This window comes from Balaenoptera acutorostrata, chromosome 4 (genome assembly GCF_949987535.1).
Source record: "Balaenoptera acutorostrata chromosome 4, mBalAcu1.1, whole genome shotgun sequence".
NCBI lineage: Eukaryota > Metazoa > Chordata > Mammalia > Artiodactyla > Balaenopteridae > Balaenoptera > Balaenoptera acutorostrata.
In genome coordinates this window covers 82,832,689-82,854,143 of record NC_080067.1, presented here as the reverse complement: position 1 = coordinate 82,854,143, position 21,455 = coordinate 82,832,689, and the positions used below count along the sequence as shown (strand labels likewise).

The following is a 21,455-nucleotide window of genomic DNA, read 5'->3' as shown; positions in this document are numbered from 1 at the left end:
TCATATCACAAATTACCCTCAATGTAGCGTGTGTGTGCCTGATCTGAATCTCAAGTTTATTTTCTTGCTGTGTTTAATCTGCATAATTATAGTTTTGTTGACTTTCAATTTCCTTCAAGCAGAGAAGCCCTTTGAAAACCAAGCATTTAACCATCTCCCCCTGCCAAAAAAAAGAAAGATCTGGAAAAAAAAAGAGAAAATTTGCATTAAATAGTTTAAGTCTATTCACTGTGAAATGGTTTCAAGGAGGTGCTGAGTTTGGGAAAAATTGTAAGAAATGTTGCCACCTTTGCCACATACTCAGTGAAAGCCACCTCTGTGACTGCTACAAGCAGTAAGGCAGCATTGATTTAGTAATAGAAAAGTACAGCATTCCAACAGTAGGAAGATGTAGTCCTGTTATATTATTCTGCCATAGATAGACTATTGTGTCTATTTTTGGTTACCTTAGTTTTTTTCACATTCTATTTTTAATTTTTTTATTTTTTTAACATCTTTATTGGAGTATAATTGCTTTACAATGGTGTGTTAGTTTCTGCTGTATAACAAAGTGAATCAGTTATACATATACATACATCCCCTATCTCCTCCCTCTTGTGTCTCCCTCCCAACTTCCCTATCCCACCCCTCTAGGTGGACGCAAAGCACGGAGCTGATCTCCCTGTGCTATGCGGCTGCTTCCCACTAGCTATCTATTTTACATTTGGTTACCTTGTTTTTATATTTTATATTCTCTTTTGCCCTGTTATCCATGTAACTGACCATTGGTGCACATTTTCAAAATAATTGATTGTATTTGGAATACAAAGGGAAAAGCTATCTGATCCGCATTATCTAAAACCCTAAACCATGCTTTTTTTTTTAACAGCATCATTCTATAAGTTGAAAGCCATCCAATAAATCAAGAAAAATTAAAAGACTATTATTGTATTAATAATCAGAGGGTTCTAATGGACCATCTCCTAAGACCCTATAACAAACTTGTCCTCATTATAAGATAAAAGAAGTAATTGGCCACTTGTCATTTTTTGAGAAAATTTAAAGCATTCTATCATCTTAAAAAACTTTTTAGGGGCAGTTTAGAATTTTTTTATTAACAGCTTGCATTCAAAAATTAGAAATTTTATATTTGAGATATAAAACTAAAATACCTTGTCTTTTAAAATTATTTTCTATATTTTTTATTGTTATATCTGAACAAAGCATTCTAGCCATTCATTTTAAAAAACCGGAGCTAATAGAACTTTTTCCTCTATCCTCGATGTGATCATTCAAGTTTTCTATTAAAGTTAGAATCATTTCATTTTCAGCATGAGAGTTTTTTTTTCCCCCCCATATTGGGAGTTATAGAGAAAAGCTGTATTAGAATATAATACCAGTATGACTGAGTAAAAAATCTTTGTTCTTAACATTGACTTACTTGAAAAGAAAATAGAAAATAATCCAGATATTTTTGTTTCCTTTTAGGTCTTCGGATAACAGTGCTTCTGACATCCTTCCTTATGGTTTTGGGAACTGGTCTAAGATGCATACCTATATCAGACTTAATGCTTAAAAGAAGGTAAATCATATAAATAACTTAAAATTTTTTCTCCACATTTTTCTCTTTTGTTATGAGTATATTATATATGTTTGGTTATAAGCTGTTAGTAAACAGTTCCATTTTTAAGATCAGTAGAGGGTCATATTTATAGTAGCATTTTTTTTCCTGACATGATTAATTCAGTGGGCATTTATTAGTTGTCATGTGGAAGACACTATACTAGTTGTTGTGTAAATAAATAGAGAACAAGTTAATCTTCATGCTATCTGGGAGCTATAACCATGGGAAAATAATAGTATAACATAAGGAAGAATAATGTAGTTAATGCCATAGAAGATTTATAAAATTGCCCCAAAAGACTAAGATAAGTTTTGGCTGAGGATCTCGAAAGGAAGGGCTCATGAAGAAGGTGATAATTAAAGTAAACATTGAAGGATAAGTAGAATTTTCGTAACTATAGTTAGGGGAATGATATTCCAGCGTAGAGGAACAACAGAAACAAAGGCACAGAGGCAGGTAAGCACAGGCCTCTTCCAGGATGGGTAGGTAGCTTCATTTCTGTACAGCAGCATTTCTGTACCTGGGGTCCATGGATTTGTTCTCAGGGGGTGCAGGGTATATGAAGATATAAAAAATTTTGTTTTCCTTTTGGTTATAATATTAAAAGATTTTTTAACCAATAATAATCTGTAATTAAAAGACATTTTTATTAACCAGGATGTCAGTTTCCTAGTGTTTATCAAACTGGCATCCTTGGATTTGACCTTAAGAGCCATTGAGAAAATTTTTCCCCTTAAAAAGGAGCATAAATTACTCAAGTTTGGGAGACACTGGTGTACTGAATAAGACATAAGAATGGAATATAAAGAGATGAGTTTAGAAAAGGGTATCCTGAATGTGAAGGATATTGACGCCATCCGGTAGAACTGCAGTTTCTCGCCGGACAGTTGGGAGCCGCTTAGGTTCTTAATCTGAGCAGCAATAGGATCAGACGTATATGAGGTAAACTATTGATTTGAAGTCTGTAGGATTGACTACAGAGGGTTGAGAGTACCAGCAGGAGGCCTGGAAAGATGCAGTGAGAGCCCAAGCTGGAGTCATTGTTTTGTTTTATTTCTTTATTCATTTATTAGTTCATTTATTCAACAAAATTCACTGAGCTCCTCCTGTGTGCCAAGCTCTCTTCTGCACATGGGGAATATAGCAGAAAACACAGTAGAAAAATCTGTACCTCGTGGAGTTTACATTCCAGTTGGGGAGACTGGCAATAAACTAGATAAATAAGTTAAATATATAGTATGTGCTATGGAAAGAAAAATAAATAGGAAAGAAGGATTTGAAATGTCAGTGGAAGGATGGTGAAATTTCAGAAAGAATGGGCAAAAAAACTCTTACTGGGAAGATACCTTTTGGGGAGAAAGCTTGAAGGAATGAATGGACAATGCATTATGTAGGGGACAAGCATTTCAGGCAGAGAGAAGAGCAAGTATAAAGGGTGGGAAGGAAAGAGCACGCCTGGCAGGGAGGCTGGTAGGGCTGGAGCCGCTGAACCAGAGACTTCATGGGAAGAGTGGTAGGAAATTAGACCAGCGCAGTTATGGGTGGTGGCGGGAGTGTGAGACCAGGTCCTTCAAGACCTCGTAAGGACTTCACCTTTTTCTGAGCTAGGAAATCATTAGCAGCTTTGAGCTGAGGAGAACCATGGTCACAGGCTGCTTTATTGAGAATAGACTGATGTTGAAGGTCTAGGGCAAGAGTGAGGAGACCAGGTAGGGAACCAGTAAAATAAACCAGGTGAGAGATGATGGCGGCTTGAGCCATAGTGATGGCAGTGGTGGTGGTGAGAAGTGGTCAAATTCTGATTATATTTTGAAGAATTTGCCAGTGGATTGAATAAAGGGAATAAGAGAAAGTGAGGAGTCCAGAATGACTCCCTTGCCCTGGGAAGTTGTAGGAATGGAAAGGATAGCACAGATGCGAGAGAGAACATGAGAGAAAGATATCAGAGGTGATATGATTGAGGTTGCACTCTGGAGACTCTGAAATTGTTGATTCCATTAACAGAGACATGGGGCACAGGAGGAGGAAGGAATGGATTTTAGGTATAAGATGTTGACTTTCATTTGGAACAGAATTTTTCACTTCAAACTAAATGCTGTTCCTTTTCAAATTTTCAAAATACGTTATCTTTCCAGAAAATTTAGAGTACATGTGTTTCATATTTTAAAAGGCAGATAGCAAAATCATTTGGGTTCCTGTGGAACATTGGTCTTCATTTCCTACCCTTCTGAGTGAGGTTTTAACAGATGAGTTTCATCGTGTTTGAGATGTTCGTAATTTTTCAAATATCCAGTTTTTTTTAAGCATCTACAGTCTTTAAGTTCAGATTTCAGTGTAAGCTTAAATTCAACAATGCATTCTTTAAAAATGCCTACTGGTATTTTTGTTAGCTTTTCTTCTGTTTGGGCCATCCATTCTGTTGCTTCTCTCTAATCTTATATCCCTTCATATCCTTTTCAGATATAAAATTATAGGAATAATAAAGAGTTGACTCTGTTGGTAGAGAAAATGGTATGAAAAATAGAGCTCATAAAGAAATGTAAACAAAGATAGGAAAGGAAAGAAAGAGAAATAAAATAAAGAGTTACGAGAGATTGAACCTTTCATAAAAAGAAAGTAAAAGTTGAATTTTCCGTCTTTGTGTGTTCACCTATAAGGAATGTTAGGATATTATCCCCTTGAAATGAGACTTCACTTTATGTCCATACATTATTTCTTTGGAGCAGTATTATTAACAATGCATATGCAGCTATTAAAATGAAAATGCTGCAATTAGAATGCGTATTTTGACTAGTAGGTTCAATAGATCACCACTTTTAAGCTTCAGTCTCCATCTGACACTGAAGAGGAAGGGATAGAGACCTTTAATATGCATTTGGCTAGCACTGAAACAAGTATTTAGCGATCTTTTTCTGTGCCCTGTTCCACTTGGAGCTTTTTGAGTTTCTGACCCAGCCTTCTGAACAGTGTCCCTGCACCCTTTACTTCCTGTATTTTATCTTCTATGAGTCTTAAGACATGAGAGTAGCAGCTTTCTGACAAGCCCTTTCCTCAATACAATTATTATTACCACCTTCCTAACAGTGGTCTACCTCTTCATAGTATCAATATTTCTTTCATCTGCAGAGTACCAATGAAAATTCAAGAAAAATTATTTTGCCACTTTTATTAACATCACAAATAAATAAAGAACTTAGAATAATGAACTATAAAGCATGTTTTCTATGATTGGGAAGCAAATCATACCAAAAAAATTGCAGGTGGCATTGCTCTATAGCACCAGATGGCATTACTTTATAGTGTGAAATACAATATAGCATGCCCAGTAAACAATTTACAAACTTCTAGAAGGTGAACTTATAGTAGGTCATATCTGCTTTTAATCATAGGGTGTATCCAGTGATTCTCATAACATATTATCTTTCAATTCAGTGTAATTTTCATTAATATTAACAATAGATTACTAACATGTGTTAGATAGTTAAATAGTATGGTTCTAGTAAACACAGATTTTCTAGAAATACACTCCATTGTAAAATGCTTTGTAGCTGGCAATATTACATTTAAAATGACCATACCAGAAAAGACGAATTGTTAAGTAAATGGTTTTATGATAACTACTCAGCTATCTGAAAAAAAAAATGAAGAGCCCTAAATCTCTGCCTTACCATTTAAGTAAATTCCAATTGGATCAAGCATTTAAATATAAAAAATGAACCATAGAAGTATTAGAAAATGAGACTGGTTTTTAATAATCTTAAAATGGGGAAGACCTTCCAACTAAGACACAAATCCCAGAAGCCATAGAAAAGCTTAATACTTTTACTACATAAAAATTTAGAATATCTGCATGATTAAATACACTATAAAACAAAGTCAAAAGGCAAGTTAAAAACTGTGAAATGTTTGCAACAATAAGACAAATGGATAATTTCCTTAGTTGAAAAGAACTCTGTCAAATCAATAAGAAAAATAGCAAGTCAGTAGGAAAATGGGTAATAGATATGAGCAAGTAATTACAGAAATTGAAATACAGATCTTAAGATGCTCAACAACTTCATCATAATTAAAGAAATGAGGGCTTCCCTGGTGGCGCAGTGGTTAAGAATCCATCTGCCAATGCAGGGGACACGGGTTCAAACCCTGGTCCAGGAAGATCCCACATGCCACCGAGCAACTAAGCCCATGCGCCACAACTACTGAGCCTGCGCTCTAGAGCCTGCACTCTAGAGCCCACGAGCCGCAACTACTGAAGCCCGGGCATCTAGAGCCGGTGCTCTGCAACAAGAGAAGCCACCGCAGCAAGAAGCCTGTGCACCGCAGCTAGAGAAAAGCCTGCGCACAGCAACGAAGACCCAACGCAGCCCAAAATAAAAAAATTAATTAATTAAGAAAAAAAAGAGGCAAACCATTTAAAAAAATAAAGAAATGAAAATTAAAAGAGCAATTATATGTCTGTTTATTGGCAAAGATGAAAAAGTATGATAGTGTGCTGTGTTGCCCAGGGTATAGGGAAAAATAGGCGTTGCTGATGTGCAAGCAATTTGGGGCATCCTATTTAGAGGGCATTTTTGCAGTATTTATCAAATTCAAAATGCACATGTCCTTTAACCCAATACGTGTCCTTCTAGAAAATTAGCCCACATATAAAGCTCTACCAGTTTGTAAGGAAAATCACATTTGTGTGGCTTTGCCTGTAATGCAAAAGGCTGGATGCAACCCAAATGTCTTCCACAAAGGACTAGTCATGGTGAAGTATATAGTGGAATAGTATGTAGCCGTGAAAAGGAGGTGAAAGTTCTGTAAGTGCTGATTTGGAAATATCTCCAAGATATATCATTGAGTTTTATAAAAGACAAAGTTTTTAATGTTATGTTTAATATATTCCTACTTAGAAAAAAGTGGGAGGGATGTATTTGGTAAGGACTGTTTCTGAAAGAAACCATTACCATTGGTTGTTTCTGAGGAGGAAGCCTGGGAACCTGGAAGTCTGGGGTGGAAAGGAGATTTACTTTTTTGTTTTATACTCTTTTCTCTGCTTGAGAATATTTTTACCATGTGAATATGTCACCTTTTGGACTGAAAACACTAGTTAAGAGAAACTAAAATGAACACATCAGATCTTCAATAATGAGAATAAGAGAAGGAAAGGCCAGGAAGGGTTATATGTAAATTTCCCCAGTATAGAAATATAAACCCTTTGGTATAAAAATGAACAATTGGTAGATTTAAGAACGAAGACTCTTCTCTGTAAAATACATAGGATTCTGATCAGTGTGTTCTAAAAGTATGGTCCACAGACAAGCTGCTTATTAAAAATACAGATCCCTGGGCCCCACCCCAGTCCTACTCATTTAGTCTTACCAAGCTCCTTTAGTTAATTTTATACTCATTTTAAGTTTGACAACCTGACTGCCCTAGGTACGTAGCATCCTCACTTTAAATAGTAACTGCATTGTGCTTGCCCATCCTACAGTATAATCGCATAATATTTTTAATGTCTTATTTTAAAGCAGATTAAGATTTATCTTCTATTTAATAGTTTTATTTGCAATTTGACTCTTAAAACTCCAGAGGTCAGATTTCATGGATATATTTCTCCATGATGGTCAGATGGGATTTAGATAAGAAAGATTGGTAGGAGATTAACTCCTCATAATAAGCATTTAACAGGGGAAAAAGCCAATAGAAGATATGTAAAGTGATCTTTAGATTTTTGGAAGATACTTTTGTTCCCCTTTGATTGTCTTTGGAATGTGATTATTTCTGAGACATTTCTTCTAAGGACTTATAAGATCATATATGAATTTTTAAATTTACTTTTTTTGTTGTTAAATATAGTATACATATAGAAGAGTACATAAAACATATATGTACAGTTTAGTGAAATAATCATGAAAAAGACAGCTATGTACCCATCACCCAGGTTAGAAATCCAGAAACCCCCTGAGACCCCCCTCCCTGATTTATAACCCTGTCTCTCCTTACTGTACATAATCATAATCACAAATGTTGATAGGATTTTCAGAGTAAACTGAGTTGAAAGTTATGGAGAATATATTCAAAGTCTGTTGCAAATGTCTGTTTATTCTTCTGAATAAAGATTTGCCATAGATTTTTTTTTCCTATTAATACGGAAAGGCACAAACAGGTAAAAGATTATTTTATCTGCAACAGAATGATTACAGGAACAAAATAGGCCAGAAGTAGGCATTGGTAATAATTTAACATATAATAATAAGCACATAAATCAGTAGGGTTACTAAATAAAGCATATTTTATTAAATAGATTTATCTATTATGTGTTTGGGCAAATTGGTTACGTATTAGAAAAAGAAATGTGGATACTTAACCACACAGCGTGCATTAAAATATATTCCTGATGGATTGATGAGCTTCATATTTAAAATGAAACAGTGTAAGGGAAAATTAATCTTATCCCTAAAGAGATTGCTTTTCCAAGTATTAAAACAGTGAAAGAAATCATAAGGGAAGGATTTGTAGATTTGACTACATAAACATTTGAACCCTCATGTTTCCAAAAAGAATCATAAAATTAAAATACAAACTAGGAAAAATATGTGTTGCAAATATGATATCCAACTTATAAAATAATATAAAAATATAAGCACTTTGAAAAGAGAATGGGAAAATGAACATAATAGACATTCTTAACAAATGTTGGTTTGCAGATTTCAGATTTCATTATTTAAATTCATAACCCGGCCGTCAACATTTATTGACAGTCTGTGTATTTGTAAAGCATAGGCTAAGCTGTGTAAAGAGATAAAAAAATACACAAGCTCAATAAATAGAAGTTTATTTTTCTCCCAAGAAACAGTCTAAAAGATAGTGGACTGCTCCAGGCATGTAGGCAGCTCTGTTCCAGGGACCCAAGTTCCTCTTCTGTTGTTCTAACATCCCCTGGGGTGATATCCTTGTCCAGGTGGTCAAAGCTGGCTCATCATCAGTGCTTTCATTCTAGCCCACAGGAAGGGGAAATAGGACATCCAGGGCAAGTGACTACCTCTTTAGGTGATGACTAGGAAGCTGTATGTATCAATTCTACTCACATCCCATTGGTACAGACTTAGTACATGGCCACACTTATCTGCAAGAGGAGCTGGAAATGTAGCTCAGCAGCCATGTGCCCAGTTAAAATGCAAGGATGCTTAAAAAAAAAAAAAAGATATAGCTCTCACAGCATAAACAGAAATAATGGTACAAGGCACTAAATTAAGCAGTACTCCTCGGGGTAGGAAATCTCAACTGGAAACAAGTTCTTCGTGTTAGGAAGATTGTGGAAGTCTCATTTTTGCCATGGAATGTCATGTTTGATTTCTTTTTGTAGAAGTGGGAGGATTTGTTCTCTGTCCCAGGTAACAAAGTTGGTTTGAAAATAAATTTAAGAAATAACAACAAAAAACGCATGGATGCTATAGCAAAAGAAAGGGAGAATGGATGTAAGGAGACGGTTAGTAGTCTCTGCTATCAAATGTCTCCATGCATCCATGTGCCCCCTCTTCCCATGCAAAGAACATACTCATGCTTCCTCAAAGGAGAAGACCCACAGTCCTGTCCAGTTATTGCGTCCAACTCAAAATCCAGAGTCTCTGGCTTCTATCAGGTCTTTGTGGTTCTCTGGGAGTAACCCCTTTGATTGTTCTTTGTGATTTCGGCTTTGTCCTTGGGAAGGCTCTTTTTTGGTCCATTCTTCTCAGTGAATACACCTGAAGTTGGAGGCTATGCCATTCTTAGGGGCTACACAGCTGTTGTGTTTCACTTTCTGCCTGATGCTGATTTGGGGACCTCAGGATTACTTTAGGAATCAAGCAATCTTAAAGCTTCATAGAACCGTTTTGCGGTGTCTTTGGTGACACACTTCCCTCAGACATTTAGTAGGCTTCTCTCTTTACATCCAGTGGGTTCATGGAAATGTAACCACATCCAAAGATTTTTACTTATGGCTGTGTTTCTTACACCTGCTGAATCTCCTTTCCTTTACTCCTTCTCTGCTCAGCTCATCCCTTTTCCCTCAATTTCGTGGTGGCTACCGGGATGCCATCTGAAAAAAGGCCTGGGTAGGAAAATAACACCTTTAATTTGATCTTTGCTGCTAGACAGGCTCTGAAGGACGTTATTTCCTGCCATTTTAGGATACAGAAGCAACCTGAGGCTTCAAATCCCTGGATTCTCATTAAATTTGGGTAGTAGGCCTTGGGCAGAGAGAAACTCTCTTAGCAGAGCTCTGGTCCCTTCCGTCTGTGCTTGCAAACCAGCTACCACTTGCCTGGCTCCGTCTCTCTTGTAGTGCCATCCTAAGAGCAGCAAGGGGCAGGAAACAGAGTAGTGTTCTGATTTTTTTCCAGCCAGTTCCAGGTAATCACAAGCAGTGGTTCTGCTGCATCTCACAAGTCACCTGCCTTTTCAGCCTGCAGCCCAGCCACTAAGTCAGTGCCAAATATGTTATGCCTTTCTGAATGCAGAATCCTAATTCTGGAGCTAATTTCTCAATCAGGGAACAGTTAAGCGGTTATAGTGAGGAGTCTCAAAATATAATGGCTAAAACATGATAGTATTTCTTTCTTATGTGATAGTGCAGAGTTGGCAGGTGGGCCAGGGCCTAGGCAGCTCTGTTCTACAAAGGAACCTAAGTTCCCTCTATCTTGTTGCTTCCCTAGGGAGATGCCTTGGCAGGACAGTCCAGAGTGGATTTATCCGCACTGTAGTCACATTTCATCCCACAGGAGGAGGGAGAGGGAGAGGGAGACCAGGGAGAGCATTTTATCCTCAAGGAGGTGACCTTGAAATCCTCCCACTCTCATCACATTGGCCCAAACTTGGTAACAAGGCCCCACCTCACTGCAGGGGGAGCTTGGAAATGCAGACTGTAGCTCACCCCAGCACAGACTTGGGGTGCTCTGTAATTAAAAGGAAAATAGAGAGAATGGACACTGGGGGATAGTTTATTTTCTCTACCACAGGCAAACTGGCTATTTAGGAGGAAAAGATCAGTTTAGATCCTCGTTTTATACCATGCATCAAAATAAATTCAGATGAATTAAATGGTTAAATATTTAGTTGGAAAACAATATATAGGAATATTTATCTGATCTCTACATAGGAATTTTTTTCTAAAGCATGAAAAACAGGAAAATTATAAAGAGAAAAATTGATCTGACCACTTACAAACTGTTGAGTGTACAAATTGTTAAGCTTAAAACAAAATTGACCAACAGGAGAAAATATTTGTCAAAATAAGGGCAAGAACAGGTAAATAATACAAATAAATATATTAAGCACTCATTCAAAATAAGAAAAATTGTAATATACCAATGGGATAAAAGACCAGTAGTCAAAAAAAGAAATGCAAATTAAAACAAGGCGATGCCTTTTGGCCTTACCAAGTGTGACAGACAGAATAACACCCTCATCCCCCAAAGATGTCCATGTTCTAATATCCGGAACCCGTGAATGTGTTCTGTTACACGGCAAAGGAGAACTATGATTGTAGGTGGAATTAAGTTTGCTAATCATCTGACCCTAAAATAGGGAGATTAACCTGGGTTATCCAGGTGGGCCCAATGTAATCACAAAAGTCCTAAAAGAAGAGATAGAAGAGGAAGTCAGAGAGATGCAGTGTGAGAAGGACTCAAACCACTGTTGCTGGCTTTGAAGACAGAAGAGGGGGGCCAGGAGCCAAGGAATGCAGGTGGCTGCTAGAAGCTGGGAAAGACGAGGAAGCATATCCTTCTCTAGAGCCTCCAGAAAGGAACATAGCCGTGCCACACCTTGATTTTAGCTCAGTGAGACCCGTGTTGGACTTCTGATTTACAGAAATGTAAGAGAGTAAATGAGTGTTGTCTTAAAGCCACTAAGTTTGTGGTAATTTGTTTTAACAGCAATAGAAAACTAACACAACAACTTTGTGTGTATGTGTGTAATTTTTATTTTTATATTAAAAATTTTTATTTATTATTTATTTTTTAAACATCTTTATTGAAGTATAATTGCTTCACAATGGTGTGTTAGTTTCTGCTTTATAACAAAGTGAATCAGCTACACATATACACACGTTCCCATATCTCCTCCCTCCTGCATCTCCCTCCCTCCCACCCTCCCCATCCTACCCCCCCAGGCGGTCACAAAGCACCGAGCTGATCTCCCTGTGCTATGCGGCTGCTTCCCACTAGCTATCTATTTTACATTTGGTAGTGTATATATGTCCATGCCACTCTCTCACCCTGTCACATCTCACCCCACCCCCTCCCCATATCCTCAAGTCCATTCTCTAGAAGGTCTGTGTCTTTATTCCCATCTTGCCACTAGGTTCTTCATGACCTTTTTTTTTTTTTCCTTAGATTCAATATATATGTGTTACCATACTGTATTTGTTTTTCTCTTTCTGACTTACTTCACTCTGTATGACAGTCTCTAGGTCCATCCACCTCACTACAAATACCTCCATTTCATTTCTTTTTATGGCTGAGTAATATTCCATTGTATATATGTGCCACATCTTCTTTATCCATTCATCCGATGATGGACACTTAGGTTGCTTCCATGTCCTGGCTATTGTAAATAGAGCTGCAATGAACACTTTGGTACATGACTCTTTTTGAATTATGGTTTTCTCAGGGTATATGCCCAGTAGTGGGATTGCTGGGTCATATGGTAGCTCTACTTTTAGTTTTTTAAGGAACCTCCATACTGTTCTCCATAGTGGTTGTATCAATTTACATTCCCACCAACAGTGCAAGAGGGTTCCCTTTTCTCCACACCCTCTCCAGCATTTATTGTTTGTAGATTTTTTGATGATGGCCATTCTGACCGGTGTGAGATGATACCTCATTGTAGTTTTGATTTGCATTTCTCTAATGATTAATGATGTTGAGCATTCTTTCATGTGTCTGTTGGCCATCTGTATATCTTCTTTGGAGGAATGTCTATTTAGGTCTTCTTCCCATTTTTGGATTGGGTTGTTTGTTTTTTTGTTATTGAGCTGCATGAGCTGCTTGTAAATCTTGGAGATTAATCCTCTGTCAGTTGCTTCATTTGCAAATATTTTCTCCCATTCTGAGGGTTGTCTTTTGGTCTTGTTTATGGTTTCCTTTGCTGTGCAAAAGCTTTTCAGTTTCATTAGGTCCCATTTGTTTATTTGTGTTTTTATTTCCATTTCTCTAGGAGCTGGGTCAAAAAGGATCTTGCTGTGATTTATGTCATAGCGTGTTCTGCCTATGTCTTCCTCTAAGAGTTTGATAGTGTCTGCCCTTACACTTAGGTCTTTAATCCATTTTGAGTTTATTTTTGTGTATGGTGTTAGGGAGTGTTCTAATTTCATACTTTTACATGTACCTGTCCAATTTTCCCAGCACCACTTATTGAAGAGGCTGTCTTTTCTCCACTGTATATGCTTGCCTCCTTTATCAAAGATAAGGTGACCATATGTGCGTGGGTTTATCTCTGGGCTTTCTATCCTGTTCCATTGATCTATATTTCTGTTTTTGTGCCAGTACCAAACTGTCTTGATTACTGTAGCTTTGTAATATAGTCTGAAGTCAGTGAGCCTGATTCCTCCAGCTCCATTTTTCATTCTCAAGATTGCTTTGGCTATTCGGGGTCTTTTGTGTCTCCATACAAATTGTGAAATTTTTTGTTCTAGTTCTGTGAAAAATGCCAATGGTAGTTTGATAGGGATTGCATTGAATCTGTAGATTGCTTTGGGTAGTAGAGTCATTTTCACAATGTTGATTCTTCCAATCCAAGAACATGGTATATCTCTCCATCTATTTGTATCATCTTTAATTTCTTTCATCAGTGTCCTATAATTTTCTGCATACAGGTCTGTTGTCTCCTTAGGTAGGTTTATTCCTAGATATTTTATTCTTTTTGTTGCAATGGTAAACGGGAGTGTTTTCTTAATTTCACTTTCAGATTTTTCATCATTAGTATATAGGAATGCAAGAGATTTCTGTGCATTAATTTTGTATCCTGCTACTTTACCAAATTCATTGATTAGCTCTAGTAGTTTTCTGGTGGCAGTTTTAGGATTCTCTATGTATAGTATCATCTCATCTGCAAACAGTGACAGCTTTACTTCTTCTTTTCTGATTTGGATTCCTTTTATTTCTTTTTCTTCTCTGATTGCTGTGGCTAACACTTCCAAAACTATGTTGAATAATAGTGGTGAGAGTGGGCAACCTTGTCTTGTTCCTGATCTTAGTGGAAATGGTTTCAGTTTTTCACCATTGAGGACAATGTTGGCTGTGGGTTTGTCATATATGGCCTTTATTATGTTGAGGAAAGTTCCCTCTATGCCTACTTTCTGCAGGGCTTTTATCATAAATGGGTGTTGAATTTTGTCGAAAGCTTTCTCTGCATCTATTGAGATGATCATATGGTTTTTCTCCTTCAATTTGTTAATATGATGTATCACGTTGATTGATTTGCGTATATTGAAGAATCCTTGCATTCCTGGAATAAACCCCACTTGATCATGGTGTATAATCCTTTTAATGTGCTGTTGGATTCTGTTTGCTAGTATTTTGTTGAGGATTTTTGCATCTGTGTTCATCAGTGATATTGGCCTGTAGTTTTCTTTCTTTGTGACATCTTTGTCTGGTTTTGGTATCAGGGTGATGGTGGCCTCGTAGAATGAGTTGGGGAGTGTTCCTCCCTCTGCAATATTTTGGAAGAGTTTGAGAAGGATAGGTGTTAGCTCTTCTCTAAATGTTTGATAGAATTCACCTGTGAAGCCATCTGGTCCTGGGCTTTTGTTTGTTGGAAGATTTTTAATCACAGTTTCAATTTCAGTGCTTGTGATTGGTCTGTTCATATTTTCTATTTCTTTCTGGTTCAGTCTCGGTAGGTTGTGCATCTCTAAGAATCTGTCCATTTCTTCCAGGTTGTCCATTTTATTGGCATAGAGTTGCTTGTAGTAATCTCTCATGATCGTTTGTATTTCTGCAGTGTCAGTGGTTACTTCTCCTTTTTCATTTCTAATTCTATTGATTTGAGTCTTCTCCCGTTTTCTCTTGATGAGTCTGGCTAATGGTTTATCAATTTTGTTTATCTTCTTGAAGAACCAGCTTTTAGTTTCATTGATTTTTGCTATTGTTTCCTTCATTTCTTTTTCATTTATTTCTGATCTGATCTTTATGATTTCTTTCCTTCTGCTAGCTTTGGGGTTTCTTTGTTCTTCTTTCTCTAATTGCTTTAGATGCAAGGTTAGGTTGTTTATTCGAGATGTTTCCTGTTTCTTGATGTAGGCTTGTATTGCTATAAACTTCCCTCTTAGCACTGCTTTTGCTGCATCCCATAGGTTTTGGGTCGTCCTATCTCCATTGTCATTTGTTTCTAGGTATTTTTTGATTTCCCCTTTGATTTCTTCAGTGATCACTTCGTTATTAAGTAGTGTATTGTGTAGCCTCCATGTGTTTGTATTTTTGACAGATCTTTTCCTGTAATTGATATCTAGTCTCATAGCGTTGTGGTCGGAAAAGATACTTGATACGATTTCAATTTTCTTAAATTTACCAAGGCTTGATTTGTGACCCAAGATATGATCTATCCTGGAGAATGTTCCATGAGCACTTGAGAAAAATGTGTATTCTGTTGTTTTTGCGTGGAATGTCCTATAAATATCAATTAAGTCCATCTTGTTTAATGTATCATTTAAAGCTTGTGTTTCCTTATTTATTTTCATTTTGGATGATCTGTCCATTGGTGAAAGTGGGGTGTTAAAGTCCCCTGCTATGATTGTGTTACTGTCGATTTCCCCTTTCATGGCTGTTAGTATTTGCCTTATGTATTGAGGTGCTCCTATGTTGGGTGCATAAATATTTACAATTGTTATACTTTCCTCTTGGATCGATCCTTTGATCATTATATAGTGTCCTTCTTTGTCTCTTGTAATAGTCTTTATTTTAAAGTCTATTTTGTCTGATATGAGAATTGCTACTCCAGCTTTCTTTTGATTTCCATTTGCATGGAATATCTTTTTCCATCCCCTCACTTTCAGTCTGTATGTGTCTCTAGGTCTGAAGTGGGTCTCTTGTAGACAACATATATATGGATCTTGCTTTTGTATCCATTCAGCCAGTCTGTGTCTTTTGGTGGGAGCATTTAATCCATTTACATTTAAGGTAATTATCGATATGTATGTTCCTATTCCCATTTTCTTAGATATTTTGTGTTTGTTATCGTAGGTGTTTTCCTTCTCTTGTGTTTCTTGCCTAGAGAAGTTTCTTTAGCATTTGTTGTAAAGCTGATTTGGTGGTGCTGAACTCTCTCAGCTTTTGCTTGTCTGTAAAGGTTTTAATTTCTCTGTCAAATCTGAATGAGATCCTTGCTGGGTAGAGTAACCTTGGTTGTAGGTTTTTCTCCTTCATGACTTTAAGTATATCCTGCCACTCCTTTCTGGCTTGCAGAGTTTCTGCTGAAAGATCAGCTGTTAACCTTATGGGGATTCCCTTGTGTGTTATTTGTTGTTTTTCCCTTGCTGCTGTTAATATGTTTTCTTTATATTTAATTTTTGATAGTTTGATTAATATGTGTCTTGGCGTGTTTCTCCTTGGATTTATCCTGTATGGGACTCTCTGTGCTTCCAGGACTTGATTAACTATTTCCTTTCCCATATTAGGGAAGTTTTCAACTATAATCTCTTCAAATATTTTCTCAGTCCCTTTCTTTTTCTCTTCTTCTTCTGGGACCCCTATAATTCGAATGTTGGTGCGTTTAATGTTGTCCCAGAGGTCTCTGAGACTGTCCTCAGTTCTTTTCATTCTTTTTTCTTTATTCTGCTCTGCAGTAGTTATTTCCACTATTTTATCTTCCAGGTCACTTATCCGTTCTTCTGCCTCAATTATTCTGCTATTGATCCCGTCTAGAGTATTTTTAATTTCATTTATTGTGTTTTTCATCGTTGCTTGGTTCCTCTTTAGTTCTTCTACATCCTTGTTAAATGTTTCTTGCATTTTGTCTATTCTATTTCCAAGATTTTGGATCATCTTTACTATCATTATTCTGAATTCTTTTTCAGGTAGATTGCCTATTTCCTCTTCATTTGTTAGGTCTGGTGTGTTTTGACCCTGCTCCTTTAGCTGCTGTGTGGTTTTTTTGTCTTCTCATTTTGCTTATCGTACTGTGTTTGGGGTCTCCTTTTCACAGGCTGCAGGTTCGTAGTTCCCGTTGTTTTTGGTATCTGTCTCCAATGGCTAAGGTTGGTTCAGTGGGTTGTGTAGGCTTCCTGGTGTAGGGGACTAGTGCCTGTGTTCTGGTGGATGAGGTTGGATCTTGCCTTTCTGGTGGGCACGTCCTTGTCTGGTGGTGTGTTTTGGGGTGTCTGTGGCCTTATTATGATTTTAGGCAGCCTCTCTGCTAATGGATGGGGCTGTGTTCCTGTCTTGCTAGTTGTTTGGCATAGGGTGTCCAGCACTGTAGCTTGCTGGTCATTGATTGAAGCTGGGTCTTGATGTTGAGATGGAGATCTCTGAGAGATTTTTGCCGTTTGGTATTACGTGGAGCTGGGAGGTCTCTTGTGGACCAGTGTCCTGAAGTTGGCTCTCCCACCTCAGAGGCACAGCCCTGATGCCTGGCTGGAGCACCAAGAGCCTTTCATCCACACGGCTCAGAATAAAAGGGAGAAAAAAATAGAAAGAAAGAAAGAAGGAGGATAAAATAAAATAAAATAAAGCTATTATAATAAAAAATAAGAAAAAAAATTATTAAGAATAAATGGGGGCTTCCCTGGTGGCGCAGTGGTTGAGAATCTGCCTGCCAATGCAGGGGACACAGGTTCGAGCCCTGGTCTGGGAAGATCCCACATGCCGCGGAGCAACCAGGCCCGTGAGCCACAATTACTGAGCCTGCGCGTCTGGAGCCTGTGCTCCACAACAAGAGAGGCCGCGATGGTGAGAGGCCCGCGCACCGCGATGAAGAGTGGCCCCCGCTTGCCGCAACTGGAGAAAGCCCTCGCACAGAAACGAAGACCCAACACAGCCATAAATAAATAAATAAATAAATAAATAAATAAATAAATTTAAAAAAAAATAAAAAAAAAAAGAATAAATGTATTCAGAAAAAAATTTTTTTTAAATTTTTAAAAATAGATTTATTAATTTTTTATAGTAAAAAATAAGAAAAAATTTATTTTAAATAATTTATTAAGAAAAAAAGTTTTTAATTTTTTAAAATAAAAAATATGAAAAAACTTATTAAAAATTTTTTTAATTTCTAAAAATAGAAAATAAGGAAAAAATTATTAAGGAAAACATTTATTAGGAAAAAAATTTTTTTAAGTTAAAAAAAAAAAAACAAACACGGACGGACCTAACCCTAGGACTAATGGTGAAAGCAAAGCTATACAGACAAAATCTCACCCAGAAGCATACACCTATACACTCACAAAAAAAGGAAAAGGGGAAAAATTAATATATCCTGCTCCCAAAGTCCACCTCTTGAATTTGGGATGATTCGTTGTCTATTCAGGTATTCAGCAGATGCAGGCACATGAAGTTGTTTGTGGAGCTTTAATCCGCTGCTTCTGAGGCTGCTGGGAGAGATTTCCCTTTCTCTTCTTTGTTCGTACAGCTCCCGGGGTTCAGCTTTGGATTTGGACCCGCCTCTGCATGTAGGTCGCCTGAGGGCGTCCGTTCCCCGCCCAGACAGAACGGGGTTAAAGGAGCAGCTGCTTTGGGGGCTCTGGCTCACTCAGACCCGGGGGAGGGAGCGGTACGGAGGTGGCGGGGCGAGCCTGCGGTGGCAGAGGCCGGCATGACGTTGCAGCAGCCTGAGGTGCGCTGTGCGTTCTCCCGGCGAAGTTGTCCCTGGATCACAGGACCCTGGCAGTGGCGGGCTGCACCGGCTCCCGGGAGGGGCAGTGTGGAGAGTGACCTGTGCTCGCACACAGGCTTCTCGGTGGCGGCAGCAGCAGCCTTAGCATCTCCTGCCCGTCTCTGGGGTCTGCGCTGATAGCCGCGGCTCGCGCCCGTTTCTGGAGTTCGTTTAGGCGGCGCTCTGAATCCCCTCTCCTTGCACGCCGTGAAACAAAGCGGCAAGAAAAAGTCTCTTGCCCCTTCGGCAGCTGCAGACTTTTTCCCAGACTCCCTCCGGGCTAGCACCGAAGCCCGAGCCTCAGCTCCCAGCCCCTGCCCACCCCGGCGGGTGAGCAGACAAGCCTCTCGGGCTGGTGAGCGCTGCTCGGCGCCGAGCCTCTGTGCGGGAATCTCTCCGTTTTTCCCTCTGCGCCCCTGTTGCTGTGGGATCCACGCTGATAGCCGCGGCTCGCGCCCGCCTCTGGGGTCTGCGCTGATAGCCGCGGCTCGTGCCCATCTCTGGAGTTCGTTTAGGCGGCGCTCTGAATCCCCTCTCCTTGCGCGCCGTGAAACAAAGCGGCAAGAAAAAGTCTCTTGCCTCTTAGGCAGCTGCAGACTTTTTCCCGGACTCCCTCCCGGCTAGCGGCTAGCACCGAAGCCCGAGCCTCAGCTCCCAGCCCCCACCCGCCCTGGCGGCTGAGCAGACAAGCCTCTCGGGCTGGTGAGTGCTGCTCGGCGCCGAGCCTCCGTGCGGGAATCTCTCCGCTTTGCCCTCCGCACCCCTGTGGCTGCACTCTCCTCCGTGGCTCCAAAGCTTCCCCCCTCTGCCACCCGCAGTCTCTGCCCATGAAGGAGCTTCCTAGTGTGTGGAAACCTTTCCTGCTCCACAGCTCCCTCCCACTGGTGCAGGTCCCATCCCTATTCTTTTGTCTCTGTTATTTCTTTTTTCTTTTGCCCTACCCAAGTACATGGGGATTTTCTTGCCTTTTGGGAGGTCTGACGTCTTCTGCCAGTGTTCAGTGGGTGTTCTGTAGGAGCAGTTCCACGTGTAGATGTATTTCTACTGTATCTGTGGGAAGGAAGGTGATCTCTGCATCTTACTCTTCCGCCATCTTGCCCCTCCCTCCTTTTTCTTTATTTTTAGGTGAGTATTTTTTAAATAGTGGTATTCAATGCTGGTGAGGCAGGCACTGTTGACCACTACTGATGGGACTGTAAATTGCTACAGGCTCTTCTGAAATACAACTTTGGAGTATATTTCATAAGGTCTAAAATGTTCATACCCTTTGACTTATTGACCCTAAGGAAATAATTTGGAAATGGCAAATATTTTCATACAAAGGTTATCACAACACCATTATTAATATTAACAAATAAGTAACAAACATTAGGAAAATGTTAAATGAGTTTTTGTACATCTGTATGATAGACTATCAGTGGAGCCATTAACAAATATGATGTAAAGAATGAAATGAGAAATGCTTATTATAGACTATAAAGTTAAAATGATTTAGTGCATAAAACTGTATATTTAATTTGATATCTATGATTACCTGTGCTTGTCTTGATTGAGAGATGCATTGAAAAAAAAAACTGAAAGAAAAAAAGACTGAAAAATCAAAACATTAGGAATGGTTATATGAGTTACTGAATCATTGAATTTATGGATTTTTTCTTCTCTATGCACTTCTTTTCTACTACGAGTATACATATAAAATACTTTTAAACTAAGAGGGCAAAATAAAAGTTATGAGACAAGAAAAACGTTATGAGACAAAATGGGGGGAGGTAGGTCTCTCTCAGACCAGGACTAAGTCCATTTTTCTCCCGTGCTTTGCTGAGAGCTTATCGTATTTGGCCTTAATAAAAATCCTGTAAGATAAAGTACCTTTGGGGAAATTGAAATGAAAGAGTATAAGCGATTCACCAAAGATTATACAGTTAATAAATTTAGATAAGTCTAGAAGCTGAGTCTTTTGATATCTAACCCAATATTCTTTTCACTGTGTTTTTTAATGAGCTTTCTGTAACTGTACTTGATATGTTATTATTATATGCTGCTTTAGACCAAGACTATAGTTCTTATCTTTACATTCCCTTTAGTGTCTGCTGCAGGTGCCTTGACCATAGTAGATATGCAGTAGATATTTTTAATTGGATCATAATTGGCCAAAATTATTAAAGGGTACAAAAGGGAAATAGATTTTCATAAAAGAAAACTGAGGCTATGGTAAAAATCTTTAGAAAGCTCATTCCTTTTCACCATTTCACTCTATTTCTCCCTTCCTAACTTCCTTTTTCCTGTAATTAATTCATAGCATCTCTGACCCTTTTTATTGCCTTCTTGGGCTAAATAAAGGCAAACTACTTCTAGCACTTTAGACCATTTTCAATATCCAGGAAATCCTGTAACACATGAGTTTATTCTCATGCAGGATGATTAGGAATGGGGAATTGGGAGAAAGCTTGTGAACCATTGGCATATGGAGTGTTAGAGATAAGTGTTCTTATGGATTCTAAATCATTTCACATTAAAAATACATAGAATTTAAGTTAAGAATGCTGGATTTACACTGAGGAAATACCTGTTTCTAAAAAGCCAGCTCTCTAATGTTATCCCCAGTGCTAGTCATAATAAAGGTTTATAAAGTACATCTCTGCATAGAATAAAAATATGCCAGCTACTGCATGCCTTTGGATCTGAGAACCTTGGGTTATCTCAGTAATCAGTGATCTTTATCATTAATGTTAGTTACAGAGAACCTTCAGAATGGAGGCCATGTGGAAGAGTAGAAAGATTTGTGGACTGATTTAGAGAACAAATGTATGGACACCAAGGGAGGAAAGCGGGGAGCGGGGGTGGTGGTAGGATGAATTGGGAGATTGGGATTGACATATATACACTAATATGTATAAAATAGATAGCTAGGGCTTCCCTGGTGGTGCAGTGGTTAAGAATCTGCCTGCCAGTGCAGGGGACACAGATTCGAGCCCTGGTCTGGGAAGATCCCACATGCCGCTGAGAAACTAAGCCCGTG

The 21,455-nt window shown here is 38.5% G+C and overlaps 1 protein-coding gene across 5 annotated transcripts in view; it reads left to right on the top strand.

Moving 5' to 3' along the window:
- SLC49A4 (solute carrier family 49 member 4) overlaps positions 1-21,455 on the top strand; it is a 125,327-nt gene that overhangs the window by 8,009 nt on the left and 95,863 nt on the right. For all 5 annotated transcript variants that reach the window (XM_007175648.2, XM_057545420.1, XM_057545423.1 and 2 more), the window contains exon 2: positions 1,468-1,561. In XM_007175648.2, the coding sequence (XP_007175710.2) occupies positions 1,468-1,561 (94 nt within the window). The remainder of the gene's footprint in view (positions 1-1,467; positions 1,562-21,455) is intronic.